This window comes from Protopterus annectens, chromosome 3.part1 (genome assembly GCF_019279795.1).
Source record: "Protopterus annectens isolate FY-2018-M chromosome 3.part1, PAN1.0, whole genome shotgun sequence".
NCBI lineage: Eukaryota > Metazoa > Chordata > Ceratodontiformes > Protopteridae > Protopterus > Protopterus annectens.
The window spans coordinates 380,014,884-380,031,233 of NC_056732.1; the positions used below are offsets into that span (position 1 = coordinate 380,014,884).

General features: G+C 42.1%; 1 protein-coding gene across 2 annotated transcripts in view; it reads right to left on the minus strand.

Annotated features, from left to right (window-relative positions):
* The window catches only part of PLEKHA8 (pleckstrin homology domain containing A8), a 384,133-nt gene that overhangs the window by 147,202 nt on the left and 220,581 nt on the right, over positions 1-16,350 (minus strand). For both annotated transcript variants that reach the window (XM_044066845.1, XM_044066846.1), the window contains exon 8: positions 14,007-14,190. In XM_044066845.1, the coding sequence (XP_043922780.1) occupies positions 14,007-14,190 (184 nt within the window). The remainder of the gene's footprint in view (positions 1-14,006; positions 14,191-16,350) is intronic.

A 16,350-nucleotide genomic window follows, 5' to 3' on the forward strand; every position in this document is an offset into this window, starting at 1 on the left:
AGGTCCTGTAACAGTCCCTGGGAAACCCAGAGTCTTTCCAGCAAATTCCAGAGTATGTAAGGGTGAGTCGCAAAGTCAAAACGAGCCCCTACCTAGCTCCATAGTCATCTGTTGTAGTTGTGGTGGTACTTATGAACCCAAAAGAGAAAAGTGCTCTGGCCAGCAGTGTCATCCTTGCAATAAGTGGAATAATTTCAAAAGGGTGTGTAAATCAAATAAGGCACATTCTTTTATTAAGAGGGCATTCCAAAAGGCAGGTTGATCAATTAGAAAGTTGCGACCCCACTTTTTATGTTGATGGCGTGTCTGCGCTTGGTGAAACAGTCAATGCAATAGATTTGTGGGCAAAGAATGAAATCTTTTGTACTGTTTGGTTTAATGGGAATCCTGTAGAGCTCAAAGTAGATATTGGTTCTAAATGCAATGTTATGTCAGCAAAAATGTTTGGTAGAGTAAAAGCTGCAGAACAATTTGATTTGACAAAGTGTGCAAAGCTTGTTGCTTATGGTGGTGAAGAGATTCGAACCAAAGGTACAATAGTGCTTTCATGTTACTCTGCTGTGAACAGCTATGACTTGCAATTTTTCAAAGTCGAGAGACATGTGCAGTCATTATTAGGCCTCAGACAGTTTGAAAATGGGACGGCTTTCATTTAATAAAGAAGTTCACCATGTAAGCCTGCATGACAGCAGCTCAAATTTTGCCCAAACTATTTTTTCTGAGTATGCTGATATTTTTGCATACAAACTAGGCAAATTACCAGTTATATGTACTCTATGAAGTTAGACCCACAAGTCAGCCCAGTTGTCAGACCAGCGCAGAAAGTTTCAATAGCTATGCAGAACAGAGTCAAAGCCAAGCTAGACAGAATGGTGCAGCTAGGAGTAATTTGTCCAGTAGAAGAACCTACTGAGTGGGTATCCCCCATGGTCATAGCTCATAAGAAAAGCTCAGATGATATCAGAATATGTATTGATCTGAACAAGGCATTAAAAGGCCTCATCATCCTATGCGCACAGTCGTAGGAGGTTGCTGCCCTCATGCTAAACACCACTGTTTTTTCTGTCTTGAATGCAGAGAGTTCCTTTGGGCAAATTTTGCTTGACTGGAAGTCTTCCTTGTTAACCAAATTTGGTACATCATTTGGAAGGTACAGATTTCCAAGAATGCCATTTGGAATAAATTCTGCCAGTGAAGTCTTTCAGCATGCAATGGAGCAAACTTTTTCAGGCTATTCGTGTGCTATTATAGTAGATCATATTCTAGTAGGAGGCAATGAAGTCAAACATGACAGAATCCTCAAGAAAGTTCTGGAAAGAATGTGAAGTGAATCTTAAACTGAATTCTCAGAAGTGCAAATTCAGGCAACGAGAAGTTACTTATGTTGGTCACTTGTTTACCAGTTCAAGTTTACGACCAGATCCTTTCAAGCAAACAGCAATTCAAAATGCCAGCTCCACACAATATTTCAAGCCCTACGTTTTCTTGGCATGGTCAACTATCTAGGCAAGTTCATCACAGATTTAAGCCAACTTTCAGCACCACTCAGACAGCTGGCACTCAAATATGTAATTTAGTCATGGTCAGAACAGCACCAGATTATTTAATGTCCTGCAGCATAAAATTGCTAACCCACCAACTCTCAGCTACTATGTAGTTCACAAACCAGTTACGCTTTCCTGTGACGCTTCTAAGTTTGATCTAGGTGCAGTCATTCAAGACGGTAGACCAGCAGCCTATGAAAAGAGAACTCTTGCGCAGACCAAGATGCAATATGCCCAGATTGAGAAAGAGCTGTTGGCAATTGTGTTTGCATGTTTGAATGTTTGAAGTTCCATGATTATATTTATGGTCAACTCATCCAGACTGAAACTGATCAGTAAAGTACAGTTTTGTACCTACCATAAATGTAGATGTCCGATAGGTATGCATCTGCAGTCCTAACATATGGGTTGTCCTGCCTCAGGCAGCCCTTGATCGGCGGATTCCAAAGTCTGGGTCTGGCCTCGGCTGATGTCGCACTTCACCCGACGTCATAGCTGCTGTTTATTGGGTATAAAGGCATCAGCCGACGCCATTTTCCTCAGTGTTTCTTGCCCCAGATGCCAGGTGCCCTCTAGTAAGGCTAAATTTGGATAAATGCAAATAATTCCAAACAGTAGAGAGCAAACAATATATAAAAAAAAAATATATATATATATATATATATATATATATATACATACATATATACAAACAAATACACCATAATAGATTCCCCCAGCTAGCTAAAAGAGGGGTAAATACCCTAGGAATACCACAGAGGGAAGGAGGGTGGGTAATCCTGACTGCAGATGCATACCTATCGGACATCTACATTTATGGTAGGTACAAAACTGTACTATGTCCTTCAAGGATGCATCTGCAGTCCTAACATATGGGTAGAATACCATAGCCAAACTGGGGGAGGAGGCACTGAGATAAAGATGGTGTAGTTAAGATCCCTTGCAAAACAGCAGTTGCAACACCTGCTCGGGATCTAGAGTATAAGGGAAGATTGTAATGCTTGGCAAATGTATGCACGGAGCTCCAAGTAGCAGCTTCTAAAATGTCTTTGGTAGCCACTCCTCAAAGGAAAGCTGTAGTGGTGGCTGTAGCTCTTGTGGAATGAGGTCTGATATTATCAGGAGCTGTCTTTCCATGAAAAGAGTAGCAAAATCGAATGCAATTTCCTATCCATTTTGAGATTGTCTGTTTTGAAATTGCTTTTCCTTGCATTCCTGTTGCATATGCTACCTGAAGCTGGTCAGTTTTTCTGCTGGTCTTAGTTCTGTCCAGATAGTAGCGTAATTGTCTGTGCACATCCAAGGTATGTAGCAGTCTTTCCCCCCTGTTCTGTGGGTTGGGGAAGAATGTAGGTAAATGAATCGCTTGGTTCAATGATACTCTGGAGACCACTTTTGGCATAAAGGTAGGGTTAGTTCTCAGAGAGACTCTGTCCTGATGGAAGATAAGGAAGGGTTGTACTGCCATTAATGCCTGTAACTCAGATACCATTCTTGCTGAAGTAATTGCTAGCAGGAAAGCAGTTTTCCAAGACAAGAATTGTAATTCTGCTGTTGCTGCTGGTTCAAAAGGAGGAAGTGTTAATTTTTCCAGCACAAAGTTGAGATCCCATGTAGGTAAAGGTAGTTTCCTTGGAGGCTTTACATTTTTGATTCCTCTCAAGAACTGCCTGAGTAGAGGATGAGAGAAGACAGGAGGATCCATGTTGTATTCTGCTGAAATTGCTGATGCATGAATCTTAATGGAGGAGTAAGACAGGCCATTGTGGAACAGCTCTGCTAAATATTCCAGGATGTGTGCTATGTTTGCCAATGAGACATTTTCTCCCTTTGCTGCACTCCAAATGAGGTATCTTTTCCACTTGGCTGAATAAGTCTTCCTTGTGGAGGGTCTGCGTGCCTCCAGGATAATGTCCTTAACCCTCTGAGATAAACCTGGGTTATTTTGTTTTATGCAATATTCCAAGCAGCTAGTTGCAGTGTTTTCAAGTTTGGATGTAGGATCTTGTAGTTGTCCTGTGTTAGTAGTAAGGGACATAGAGGTAGATGCCATGCGTGTGTCTGAGACATGCTTCTCAGTAGCGGGTACCAATGTTGCCTCGGCCAGTCTGGAGCTATCAGGATTACCCTTGGCTGATCCTCTGATCTTCAGTAGAACTTTGTACATCAAGGGAAGAGGTGGAAATGCATATGCTGTCAGGTTTTTCCAGCTGAAGGAAAGGGAGTCCACCCTCCAAGCAAGTGGGTGGTATGCTCTTGTGCAGAATTTCTTCAATTGGTGATTGTGTGGGGAGGCAAACAGGTCTATCTGTGGTAGTCCCCATTTCTTTGTTATGGCTTTGAAGATATCTGGATGCAGCATCCATTCGTGAGCATCCGTGGTAGTTCTGCTTAAGGTGTCTGCTAGAGAATTTTCTTTTCCTGGTACAAATCTGGCCTGAAGTTGAATGTTGAGGTTCAGGGCCACATTCCACAGGTCCATTGCCATCCGGCATAGAGGATATGAATGTGTACCTCCCTGTTTGTTGATGTACCACATGACTGTGGTATTGTCCGTCCTTATCAGCAGATGACCCTGTTGAAGGAGTGGTCTGAATGCCTGGATCGCATGTTTCACTGCCAGCATCTCCTTTAGATTTATGTGTAGATTCAGCTGGTCTTGGGTCCATAGACCTTGTATACACTTGTCCACCATGTGTGCCCCCCATCCTAGGTCTGAGGCGTCCGTGGTGATGGTCTGGCTTGGGTGTGGTTTGTGGAAAGGCAAGCCTCTGTTCAACTGACAGGCCTGAGCCCACCACAGGAATTCTTGCTTCAGGCATGGAATTATTGGAATCTGGGCTTCTAGACTGTGCTTGTGTTGAGACCATACATTCCTTAGATACCATTGTAGCTTTCTCATATGCAGCCTGGCATGCGGAACCAATATTATGCAGGATGCCATGTAGCCCAGGGCTTGCAGGACTTTCCTTGCAGTAAGCTGAGTTTGTGTTGTTAATGTCATGAAGTAGACTGGTAGTTGCTTTTGTTTTTCTTCTGTGAGAAAAGCCATCTGAGTTGATGTGTCTAATTCTGCACCCAAGAATGTTATCCTTTGGGCTGGTACTAGTCTTGACTTTTGCATGTTGACTGTGTATCCCAAGGCTTGCAACAGTTGCATGACATTTTCCAAATCTTTTGTTAACTTTGCCTTGTTGTCCGCTTGTATTAGGCAGTCATCCAGGTATGGGTAAATTTGAATTCCCTGAAGTCTGCAATGAGCAATTACTGATGCCAGGCATTTCGTGAATACTCTGGGCGCAGTAGATAAGCCAAAAGGCAATGCTGAGAATTGATAATGCTCTGATCCTGCAAGAAATCTGAGGTGTCTTCTGCAATCTGGTCGTATAGGGACGTGCAGGTATGCCTCCTTGAGATCTAGAGTCACCAGCCAAGACTCCTTGCCCAGCATGGGAAGAAGTTGCTGGAGGGTCAGCATTTTGAATTTTGGAACAATGAGGTATGTGTTCAGTGCGGACAAATCTAGAATAGGTCTCCATTGATTTTCTTTTCTTGGTACAAGGAAAAGCCTGGAGTAAAATCCTTGGCCTTGTTCCATAGGTGGCACCTCTTCTATAGCTCTCATCCTTAGTAAGTTGTTGATTTGTCTTAGGCGTCTGTTTTTGGCTTGGTGGTAGGTTTGGCATTCCTCTCTTTTTGGTAGAGTATGGAAGTGAAACCTGTAGCCCTTGTCTATTGTTTGTAAAGTCCATTTGTCTCCTGTAATGTAATGCCAGTTGTCGGAGAATAAGGCTAGTTTTCCTCCCAAGGGTGCTTCCAGTTGTTCCCTGGTAGGCGGAACTAGAGCCAAGTCATTGTGTCTGCCCTGTGGAAGTGGTTGTAGTTGATTCTGTGGCAGTACTTCTCTGGTTGGTAGGTTGCCACTGACGTCCCCTGTAGGCACCCCTAGATTGACCTCTGCCTCTTGGGCGTCTATTTCTGCCTCTCTGCGCTCTGGAGTTGTCTGGAAAGGACCAATTCTTCGAAGGCCAATTTCTGCTAAACCTCGGAGGTTGGACCTGTAAGAAATCCTTGACTGTTTGGACAGATTTTGCTTTTTCTTCCACCTTTTTTAGAACCTCCTGTGCAGGGGAGCCAAACAAACTTTGTTTCTCCATGGGAGCATCTAGGAGTTTTGACTTAACATGGTCTGGTAAGGATTGTTCTTTTAACCAGGCATGCCTTCGAATCACTGTTCCAGTCACAGCTGATCTAAAGGAAGCCTCCAGTGCATCATAGCCACATTTTAAGAAATGGTTACCGACCTGCTGAGAGTTATGTACCAAATCCTGAAGGGACTTGCGGTCTAAAGGTTCAGGAGAAGATAGTTTTTTATTTATCTGGTCTAACAAAAATTCCTGGTACTGAATCATGTGAAATTGACAGTTCAAGGCCCTGGCCGAAAGAGTAGCAGAAGTATAAACCTTTTTACCCCATCTCTCTAATGCTCTAGATTCCCTTTCAGAGGGAAGAGGGTTTTTAGCAGAGGCAGCTGCCACACCTTTAGGGCCCTGTGAAATGGTTTCAGGGTCTGCAACAGGAGCCTTATACAAATGGTAGTGTGTGTCCGGGACCCTGTAATATCTGTCTGGCTTGGCAGGGGCCGGAGGAAGAGAATCAGGAGCAGTACAGGCATCATTATATGCATCATCAACAACTGTTAGTACTGGCGGAATGGCTAAAGGCCTATGCTGTGGTAAGTGTAAAAAAGTCCTTAGCCTTTTCCTTGAATCTGAAAAATCCTGGCCCTGCCATTGGAAGTGTTCCCTCATAGCATGCAAGGTTTCCCCAAAAGAAATTCTTCAGGAGGAGAAGCAGAAGGGATGGAGTCTTCTGCATCAGAATCCTCATAAGGAGAATATGGGCCATCGTGAGGGTCTGAAAGGTCTGAGTCATCTGAGGAATAATCTGTAGAGACAGGCTCCGGGGGTTCAGTCCTAGGCCTCTTGTCTGGAGGGGGCTGAGAGGCCCTGTCTGGGTGAGGTTGGGATCCTCTGATCAAAGAAATGAGATCCTCAGCCAGGCTGAGTATTTGGGAACTAGAGGTAGGCCTATGTGAAAGAGTTTTGGCAGGCAAGGCCTTAGAAGATTTAGCTGCCTTAGCCCTGGCAAACGCCTTGATAGACATGGAAGCAGGGGGTCTAGCAGCCACACGTGCAGGGGTAGTTATGTCTAAAGGAATAGTGTCTGATAAATCCTGGGAGCCTGCTTCTGTAGCAGTAAATTCAGTAGCAGATTCAGCCATGCTCTGTGAGGCCTCGGCTATCGGAAGCATGATTTCGGCCGAAGGAAGAACTGGGGGTTCTGTTTCAGCCGAAACCGAGACATTCGCGGTTGGCCTAACTGTGGTTTCAGCCGAAACCGCGGGCCGCGAATGTCGGTCCTTTTCCTTGCGCTTTTTAGCTAATTGAGTAGTCGGAGTCTCCGACGGCATTTTGTATGCAAAAGCGGGACCAAAAAACTCCTCTGCAAACTCCGACCGACGTCTAAGTGTCCGTCGGTTGAAGGAAGCACAGGCTAGACAAGCTGATACGTCGTGGTCTGGGCCTAAGCAAGGAAGGCAGTAAGAGTGGAAATCCTTATGAGGTATTTGTTTCCCACAAGTTAAACAATTATTTACTTTGTCTGACATCGGCTGAGGCAAGAAAGAGTCCCCAATGGGGTACTTAGCTTTTTAGAAGTCTTCGGTAGTAGACATTTCTGGATCTGACCGACCGGCACTTGCGAACAGCTTCTGCTTCGGGCACCGCGCGGCAAGAAAGACTGAGGAAAATGGCGTCGGCTGATGCCTTTATACCCAATAAACAGCAGCTATGACGTCGGGTGAAGTGCGACATCAGCCGAGGCCAGACCCAGACTTTGGAATCCGGCCGACCGAAGGGCTGCCTGAGGCAGGACAATCCATATGTTAGGACTGCAGATGCATCCTTGAAGGACATCGTTTAGTTACTATTTTGAGAAAGCCTATGCACACAGCTCTTGCCAGATTGCAACATATGATACTGAAATTGCAGAAGTAAAATTTCAATCTTGTTTACACAAAAGGCAAACTTCATTATTTTGCTGATACCTTACCCACATCACCCAGAAAAAACAGAGCAGCATGAGAATCAGTAATTTGATTTTGAGGTCATGGAAGTGAGAAATTTTTCTTCCACATATCTTGATGAGCTCAGAACTCACACAACTTCAGATCCAAGTCTCCAGAAGCTAAACCTCTATCAGACGAGGATGACCTTCAAAGCATTTAGATGTGCAGCAGTATTTTCCATACAGAGATAAGATTTTGTTTGACAATGGTATCATGAAAGGTCCTAAAGTGATTATTTCAAAATCCTTGCAACAACAGTATATTAAAATGTTGCATCGTGGTCACCCAGGAACTGATATTACCAAAAGAAGGGTGAGAGGTCTAGTATTTTGGCCTTCTATGTCAAGAGATATTGAGAAAGTACTTTCATCTTGTTCAGTTTGTAATAGTACAAAGCCACATAAACAGAAAGAACCACTTCATTTAAGCCAGATTCCTGAATTACCTTTGTAGACAGTAGCTACAGATAGCAGAATGGAATGGTCAACATTACTTGGTGTTAGTAGATTCCTATTGAAATTGGTTCGAGATTGACCTACTTCCCAACCTAACTACCAGCGCTGTTATTACTAAGTTGAAGTGATGTTTTTATGTCCATGGTAGTCCACACAGTTATTTCTGACAATGGTGCACAGTTTACTAGTCAGCAGTTCAAGAAATTTGCAGAAGAATAGGACTTTGTTCATATTACAAGTTGTCCTGAATACCCTCAGTGAAACAGCTTGGCTGAATGTGCAGTTCAAAGTGCAAAACAGCTGTTCGAGAAATCCAGACATGGCAATACCGATGTTTTTCTAAACTTGTTAAATCTCAGAAACATTCCTTGTGATAAACATCTTGGTTCACCTGCACAGAGACTTATGTCAAGAGAATTCAGAACCACACTACCAATCAGCAATAATTTATTGGATCCATGTGCTAACAACAAGGCAGTAAAAGCCCAACTGTTGAAGAAGCATTTGTCCCAGAAAACCAGCAAACCACTCAGTTCATTGAAAAAAGGGGGAGATATAGTGAGGATGCAAATGTCAAAAGGCTTTGATCACATCGGATTTGTGAAAAGTTTGTGTTAAGAGCAGAGATCGTACACTATGGAATCACAAGGAGTGGAATTCAGATGAAATCTGAAGTATTTGTTACCAGTGCCCGAACCAGTGTTACAGTATCTTGTCTGTGACAAAGACTAATTCTCACAACAACTTGTCCAATGTTCCTGTTCTAGCGAACATTCCATCAGCAATCCCCGTTCCTGAGAAAATCAGTGAGAGTCCCCCCCAAGCAGAACATCCACCAATGACTGTCCCTGTTGGTAAACCCAATCTTAACTATTATGTTACGAGATCAGGTCACATCTCAAAACTTACTTCCAGATACATGGCAACCTGGACATAACTGTTTTCTTTATTAGTGTCCACATAACTGCATGCCTATTCTAAGGTCATTGTTTATACAAGACAGCTCAGTAATGAGGGAAGATGTAGATCAGAGTGTGTGATATACCTTTAAGAAGCATTCCAGTCATTAGGCACATGCATGTAAGTACGGAGCATGTGCAAGCAAGAGTGCCGTTTTGAGAGAGCAGCTAGAGTGAGAGCATGCAAGTACGTAGTCAATCAGTTATATAGTCCATTTAAGTTCGATGTTGCCACCATCCATCCTGATGTGTTTGTACACAATAAACTACTTAAAATGAACACTAGAGTCTCATTGTCTTCTTAATGCACATAAGATGAGTGACACTAATAACATTCTTGAATAGCTGCCTTTCCCTCGAGGTTTGAGGAGTCTTTTGAATGCAGTCCTGTTACCAAAGCTCTCAAAGGAGCTCTGGGAAGAAGATCAGCTGCTCTCAGCAGGGTTGAGGGATGCACATGAAGGTGGGGGTGGAGTGCAAAACCATGAAGTATCATTTTTTGATGATGGAAAGAACCCAGGTGTCTTGGGTGATGCTTTTCCAGACCCTGTGAGCATTTGAAAGATGAAGGGAAAGAGGGGAATGCAAATCTGCAGGGCAGTCACAGACTCCCTGCTTTGTCAGGAAAGGACTGCCTTTGTTGTGAGGTTGGCTGTGAATTCCTAGGCTTCTGTTGTCTCTTGCCTCCTCTGGAAGACTTACCTGACGAGTGCTGGGTGTGGCTATGGATGAAAACAGGCTTAAATGGGAAATTTCTATGAAACCTGGGGAAAAGGAGAAACCAGCATGTGCTTCAACTCCTTGAGCTCCTTGTTTTTTCCTGTAGGGACTTGAGAGGCTACTGCCTTACCAAATAAGGCTGAATTGTCTAATGGTGCAGCCATTAATTTAGATTTGAAGTTATCCTGGAGGGGCTGCAACATGACACAGGAAAATCTAAGAACTGAACGAGTAGCAGCTGCCCCCCTGGCACAGGCCTCCGCGGCATCACAGCTGCACTTAATGGAATGTCTTGCCACTTGGGAGGAAGCTCCCAGGACAAACAGAGCCAAGTCTTTCCTTCTGACTCTGGAAAATCTGCAATGGCACTAAATGCTTGAGACAAAAGCTCTAAGGAGTACTTAGTCATATGTGTCTGATAACAGATGGCCCTGAAAGCCAAGGTGGCTGAAGTATAGGCCTTTTCCCAGTCTCTCAAGCATTCTACTCTGTCTGATGGGAGAAGGGTAGTAGAGGAAAGCATCCTAGATAATTTATCTGTAGCTAAAGAAATGACTGCTGTGTTTGCAGCATGGCACCTAAGGAGGAATTTATTATCCTCAGGGACCTTGTAGAAGTGGTCTGGCTTTTCGACTGCTGGGGCCTGGGAGTCTTGGCTTTTTGAAGCATTGTGAAAGGTATCCAGAAATGCAGGATGCACAGGTGGATCTGCAGAGGGGCCAGGGATATCACCTTGTACAACTTGATAGTATCTTTTCTGGACATCAGAAATTTGGGATGTGTCCCACTTAAATTATTCTTTTGGTGAAACTCTTGAAAAATGGGAGATCTCTTCCACAGGGGAGTCAGCACCAACTGACTCCTCTTCAGGGAATTATATTCCTGGAGAGAGGGAATTTGTGTAGAATAATCCAGAGATTCCTCTTCACAAGAGGAAATTCAGAGGAGTCATGGTCCCTAATCCTTTTTATGATGGATGGGGAGCAGAGTAGGCTGAGAGGATGGCAGCTTGAGTGCCATGAAGGCCTGAAACAAGCTTTGAGAAAAGGCCTGTCAATTTGTAGGGGCCTCTCGGGCAGGGGACAAATACATTTTTTTTTTTTTTTGCTTTTCCTTTGCAGGAGAAACAATCCTATGCAACATCAGAGGACCAGACAAATCCCTGCATTCAAAAAAGTGTCTGACTCAATCTCTTCTCTTGCTTGATTATGTTGTACCCCCCAGGACCCTTTGTACTTTGAACCTAGGTTCCCCATGACATCCTGATCAGACATCTGTTCAAACTCCACAGACGTGCTCACGGCTGAAGTCAAGGTGAGCTCGGGCTGTGAATCTGTGCCTGAAGTCAGACAAGCCTCTAGGTTGACAAGCACCTTGGGAAAAACTTCTGATGGTGGAAGTGCAGTGGAAGCCACAGGCCGAGGTTTCTTGGGCTTGTGCTTCACAGGCTTGGTGTTGGACTCCGAGGTACTCTCCATACACTTAGCTAACAACTTAATCCATTGGTCCTTTAAATAAATAGCAACAGAAAAGAGCCTGCTTCTACGGGTCTTGGGTGTGAAGGACTGGCAAATGCTACAGGGCTTGTGGTTGTGGTTAGGACCTAAACAAAAAAGACATTGTGAATGGCTGTCCTTGCATGGAATTTGTCTTCCACACTGGCACTTGCCCTTCTTAGATGACATAACCAAAACAGTAGTAAGAGAAAATATTCCCCAACGGGGCACTTACCTGGCAAAGGCTGAAGTTGCAGTTGCTGAAACTATCAGACCAACAGTCTGAATGCATTCTGACTGGCAGCAGAAAAGTTCTGAGGATGGTACGTGCATGCATAGTTTTTCTGGCCTACGTCAGACAGGAGCCTAAATGCAACATCCCCCGTATCCTACAGCGGTACAAGACTTTTGTATACTAGCCGACGTCAGGTTGCCTTCAGGCGGGAAAGCCCTCAGGTTAAGAATACTGCAGCAAGTGAATAGAAGGACAGCTGAAAAGAAGTCCTTTACATCAATAGTACAACAACAGTTACTAAACAATACCCCTTCTTCTTAATTATAAAAAATTCCACAAATCTTTTAAAATGTGGTTTATCAGAAAATAATTTCAACTTATCAATATACTTTGCCACTACTTCCATTTTAAATCTGCAGAAGCAGCAATAGGTTTTAGGGGGTGGGTCCACACTATTTAATGGATCTCAGGAGTTCCAAACAAAAGATGAAATGACAGGCTTAGAGACAACCATATAATTATATTCTTCCTTAGTTAGGTCCCCAGACATTAACAAATCATATAATATCAAATCAATAGCTTTAAATGCCATTTCAGTTTCTTTGTTGGAACTCGCAATGTAATTTCTTCATTATATAGTAATTGGAAGACTTTTTGAATCTCTAAGAACATATCCATTGATATGACCCCTCACCCCTTATCAGATTTCATTATCTATACAGTTGAATTGTTTATTAATTGGGATAATAATCTACTCTCTTTGGTCATATAATACAATTTACAGTGATTAGTTTTGCTCATCAAAATTTCTAAGTTCAGCCTCACAAGTTTTCAAACTTATTCAAAAGGAGGTTCATTGGGGGTTAAATGTGCTCTTTCGTAAGTTGTGGTAGCCACACTCACTTTTCCCATTTTAAAAAAAATGAATATTCATCTTCTTTGCGAATAATTCCAGTTCAGTAAGTAGGTCTACTAGATTAAGGGGTTCGGGTGGTACAAAAAGAGAACCCTTTACAAAATAATGGCAAAGACAAGAGCTCAAAATCTTGAACTGAACTGCCAGTGACAACCAATTCAACCCCTACTGAGTGAGTGGACAACCACTCAGATGGGGAAATAAGAAGTCAGTCTTCTTCAGGCCATATTATGTGTGTTTTTCTTAAGGGTGGTTAAATGCTAAGCATCTTATGGTCCCAGTGACTGCTTGCTTAGTAACTTCCTAGGTGTAAATACAAGCACATGCTTAGACAGTGCTAGATCCCACTCTTAATACACCCAAATGTATTATTAGCTAGTCTGTGTGAGGGAGGGGAGCTGGTGACCAATTTTGAGTTTGTCTCCCAACAGCAAGACCTAGGGAGGTACCTATATGCTCAAGCTCATGAACGTCCAAAGACAAAGACTAGGAAAACAATGACCTCACTGAAAACATAAGTGGAAACCACTGCTACAGTAAGGGAGATGAAGAGGAATGCCTATAGGCCTTAGATCAAGGCTCTGGGTTCAATGCTCCTGTCCAAAACTTTTTTTTTTTTGGGGGGGGGGGCTTTTTCCTCACTCCATTCTTACAGTCTAGCAGGCCTCCCCTTAACAACTTGAGTCCAGTCGATTAGGTAGCATTACTTATAAAAATCTGAGCTAACGTACTATAAAATGCAAATACTATGGATTTACACTACAAACTATACAGTACTAGGCAAGACTGTGTTGTGATCAAAGCCCCTCATTGCTAGAGAAAGATTAATTTAGTATCCAAACAAGATAAACAAACCCTAGAATGCAACACAACAGGAAAGAACTGGAATAAATATTAAGTAACAAACTTCTAACACTGATGCACATGAGCACAGTCAAAGTAGACAGTATCTGCTACAAACAATCTCGAGCAAGATCTTCTATGAGGTTATGACATCAGCTGACTTTAATCACGTTTTTTTATGTCATTTTTATTCCCACTGCCTGTGTATCAGGAGGTTATCACCCAATCAGCCATCAGTTTTACTGATGGCCCTATTTTCCATAATCCTGTGGTACCCTGATAGCCATGGAAACTCCACATTCCTGTCCAAATGATGCCTGCATACACCAGTGCACTAGTCAAAATGAGGTTACTCGGCCAATATGTAGCTTATGACTGTACAAATGTCTGCCTCTTTTCTGCATGCTAGACCCTCCACTTCTGCAGGCTCAGTCATGCAGCTGGACTGACACCAACTTCCCAGTATATGTAAGCTAGCATCTGCTGCTCAGTCCCACTCTTCCTAGACATCTCCACCAGATCTAGGGTCACTTTAACATGGAGCTGGCTACTTTAGTCTTATAAGCCATAACTAATGTAAAAACAGCACAAAGCAAGATCTGCAAAATATACATATGCAAAGACTTTGTAGACAAGTGCACTTTTCAGTTTGCCATCCCGAACAAAAACTGAAATTAAACATAGTGAAATAATGGAGAATATCCATACCTGTGGCTCATTAAACTAAAAAAAGTCTCCAATTCTTCCTCCTCCTCCTCTTCCTCTTCTTGTAACATTACTGAGTCCTGCATTTCTGCTGCTAACTGCAGAGAACCTGAAGGGAGACGTTCCTCTGGCATACTGCTACTATCTTCTGATGTTCTTCTACTCTCTGCATCTTCATAGTAAGTATCTTGAATTTGAGGAAAAGAAATGCATAATCAACATTAACTTTTACTACTTTAATACTTAATGGTCTTTAAATTCTGAAATGTACGTAAAATGAATTGCAACAGTCAAGTGTAAAACTACCAAAACGTTGGAGCCTAAGTAATCTTCTGTATTACGGGATCAAAGTGCAACTATTTCTACATCTGCAGCATTTCTTTGGCTATGCATACCCAGCGATATTTCACCACAAGTGGTGTTGTACATGGAACAGTGCTCAGTAGCAGGGTATTCAAAGCAATATCCCACACATGTAATCTCTCCACGTGCAGATGTAGTTCTGTATGACTGATGTATTAACTATCAGTGCTTTCATGGATGCCATCTTCTGGATCAAAATCAGAGCAGCATTGTGATTTACAACCTTTCTGTTCTTGGCAAAGAAGAAAGTGTTGCCATGCTGCAATCATTAAATTGTCTGCCATAAAAATGACCTGTCAGCAAAGCTGTTTTTTTTTTTTGTTTTAATGCAGTACAAATGCAGCAAAAACAATCAAATTTCAAGCCTGTCACAGTTATGCCTAGCATCTGAGTAGCACATAGGAAGGGCAGAGTTATTTGAAGGCCAAGAGAGTTGGCTATTTATTATCTAAAGTAAACTTCCAAAAGAGATGCTTTAATAAAAAATGTCTTATCTTAGTACAATGTAAATATCATTATGGTTAACTCTTTAAAAGCTAGGATGACCTTTGAGCAACTTCAACAAATAAAACTATACAACCAACAATGGAGCTGAACCTGTGCCATGGCTTGTAATAGTTTGGGCATTAGCAAAAAAAAATTACTTTACCAATTCTAAAACCCGCGGATGAAGTTCTGAAACATTCTAAGAAAAGCTTTTCCAGGAAATGCTACATTCTCTTCAGTGACGCACTCAGACACAGATGTTGAAACAGTCTTAAAATGGCTGTTCCTTTGGCAGTACCTCCGAGAGACTCATTTGTACTGGGGACTAATTTACTCTCTTAAAATAGGCAAAGAAATAGGGATGTCAGAGTCAAAGGTTGAAATGTTTACATTAGATTCCTCTTTTCTTGCTTTTTCATTTTTTTTTCTTTTCATGGACTCGATATATATATATATATATATATATATATATATATATATATGTATATATATATATATATATATATATATATAAACCTTTACACTATCTTAAGTTCGTATTCATGGACAGATGTTCACATTAATTTTTAGCCCAATTTGTTTAATTTTTTTCCTGTAAAAATATAACAGATTTAAGACTTAGCATATTTTAGTATTGTTAAAGCTAATGCAAGCAGTGTGCTGTCATGCAAATTTCAAAGACTAAAACATAAATGTAAATAGAAGCCTTTAGGTCCAACTTATTTCCATAGCTTGCCTTATCCATAGACAAACAAGGCATCCTTCACAGATGTCATTCAGCTAGCTTGACAGTCATTTTCTGCTTGGACTTGAAGTGTTGCCTGAATTGAGAGGGATTTAAGAGCCCGAACCAATGCCCTTTCTCAGGTGTAGATGAAAATTCATTTTCACCACTCATTTTTCTTCTCTGCACTATGCAATAACAAGTAGAATAACAAAGTGGCAAGAATGTGTATAGATCTCCCTCCATTATGTCTTCCTGAACCACGTAGAAAGTGTGTGGGGGTAACATTCTTGAGTGGCTGATCTCTGGGGTCCGTTCATTTATCTGGCTGCAAATCATTAGGCAGTTACCTACACAGCTGGAAATGGCTGCTAATCATTAGGTGGTTACCTCCACAGCTGAAAATGGTCCATAAACTTGCTTCAGGATTGTTAAGTTAACAGACAAAAAAAATGCTGTATGATCTAGCAGACTGTAGGGAATCACATCATAAAGACTGCAGCAGTTTTCCAGTAAAATGGAATTCTAAACGATGACAAGAGAAGAGTTAAAGGCATCTCCCCACATCACCTAACACCTAAATATTCAGGAGACTTGGCTTCCTGAAGGAATAAAGCAAGGAGCAATAAGATGGCTCATTTGCTGGCTTGCTGCAGACTCGAAGAAGGGCTAAGAGTTTGCTTGTGGTTGCAAACAACAAACTATTTTTTTACTTGCTATTTCATTAAATCTTTTTGATTAAACCATTCAGACAAATTTCACTCCACTTAGAGA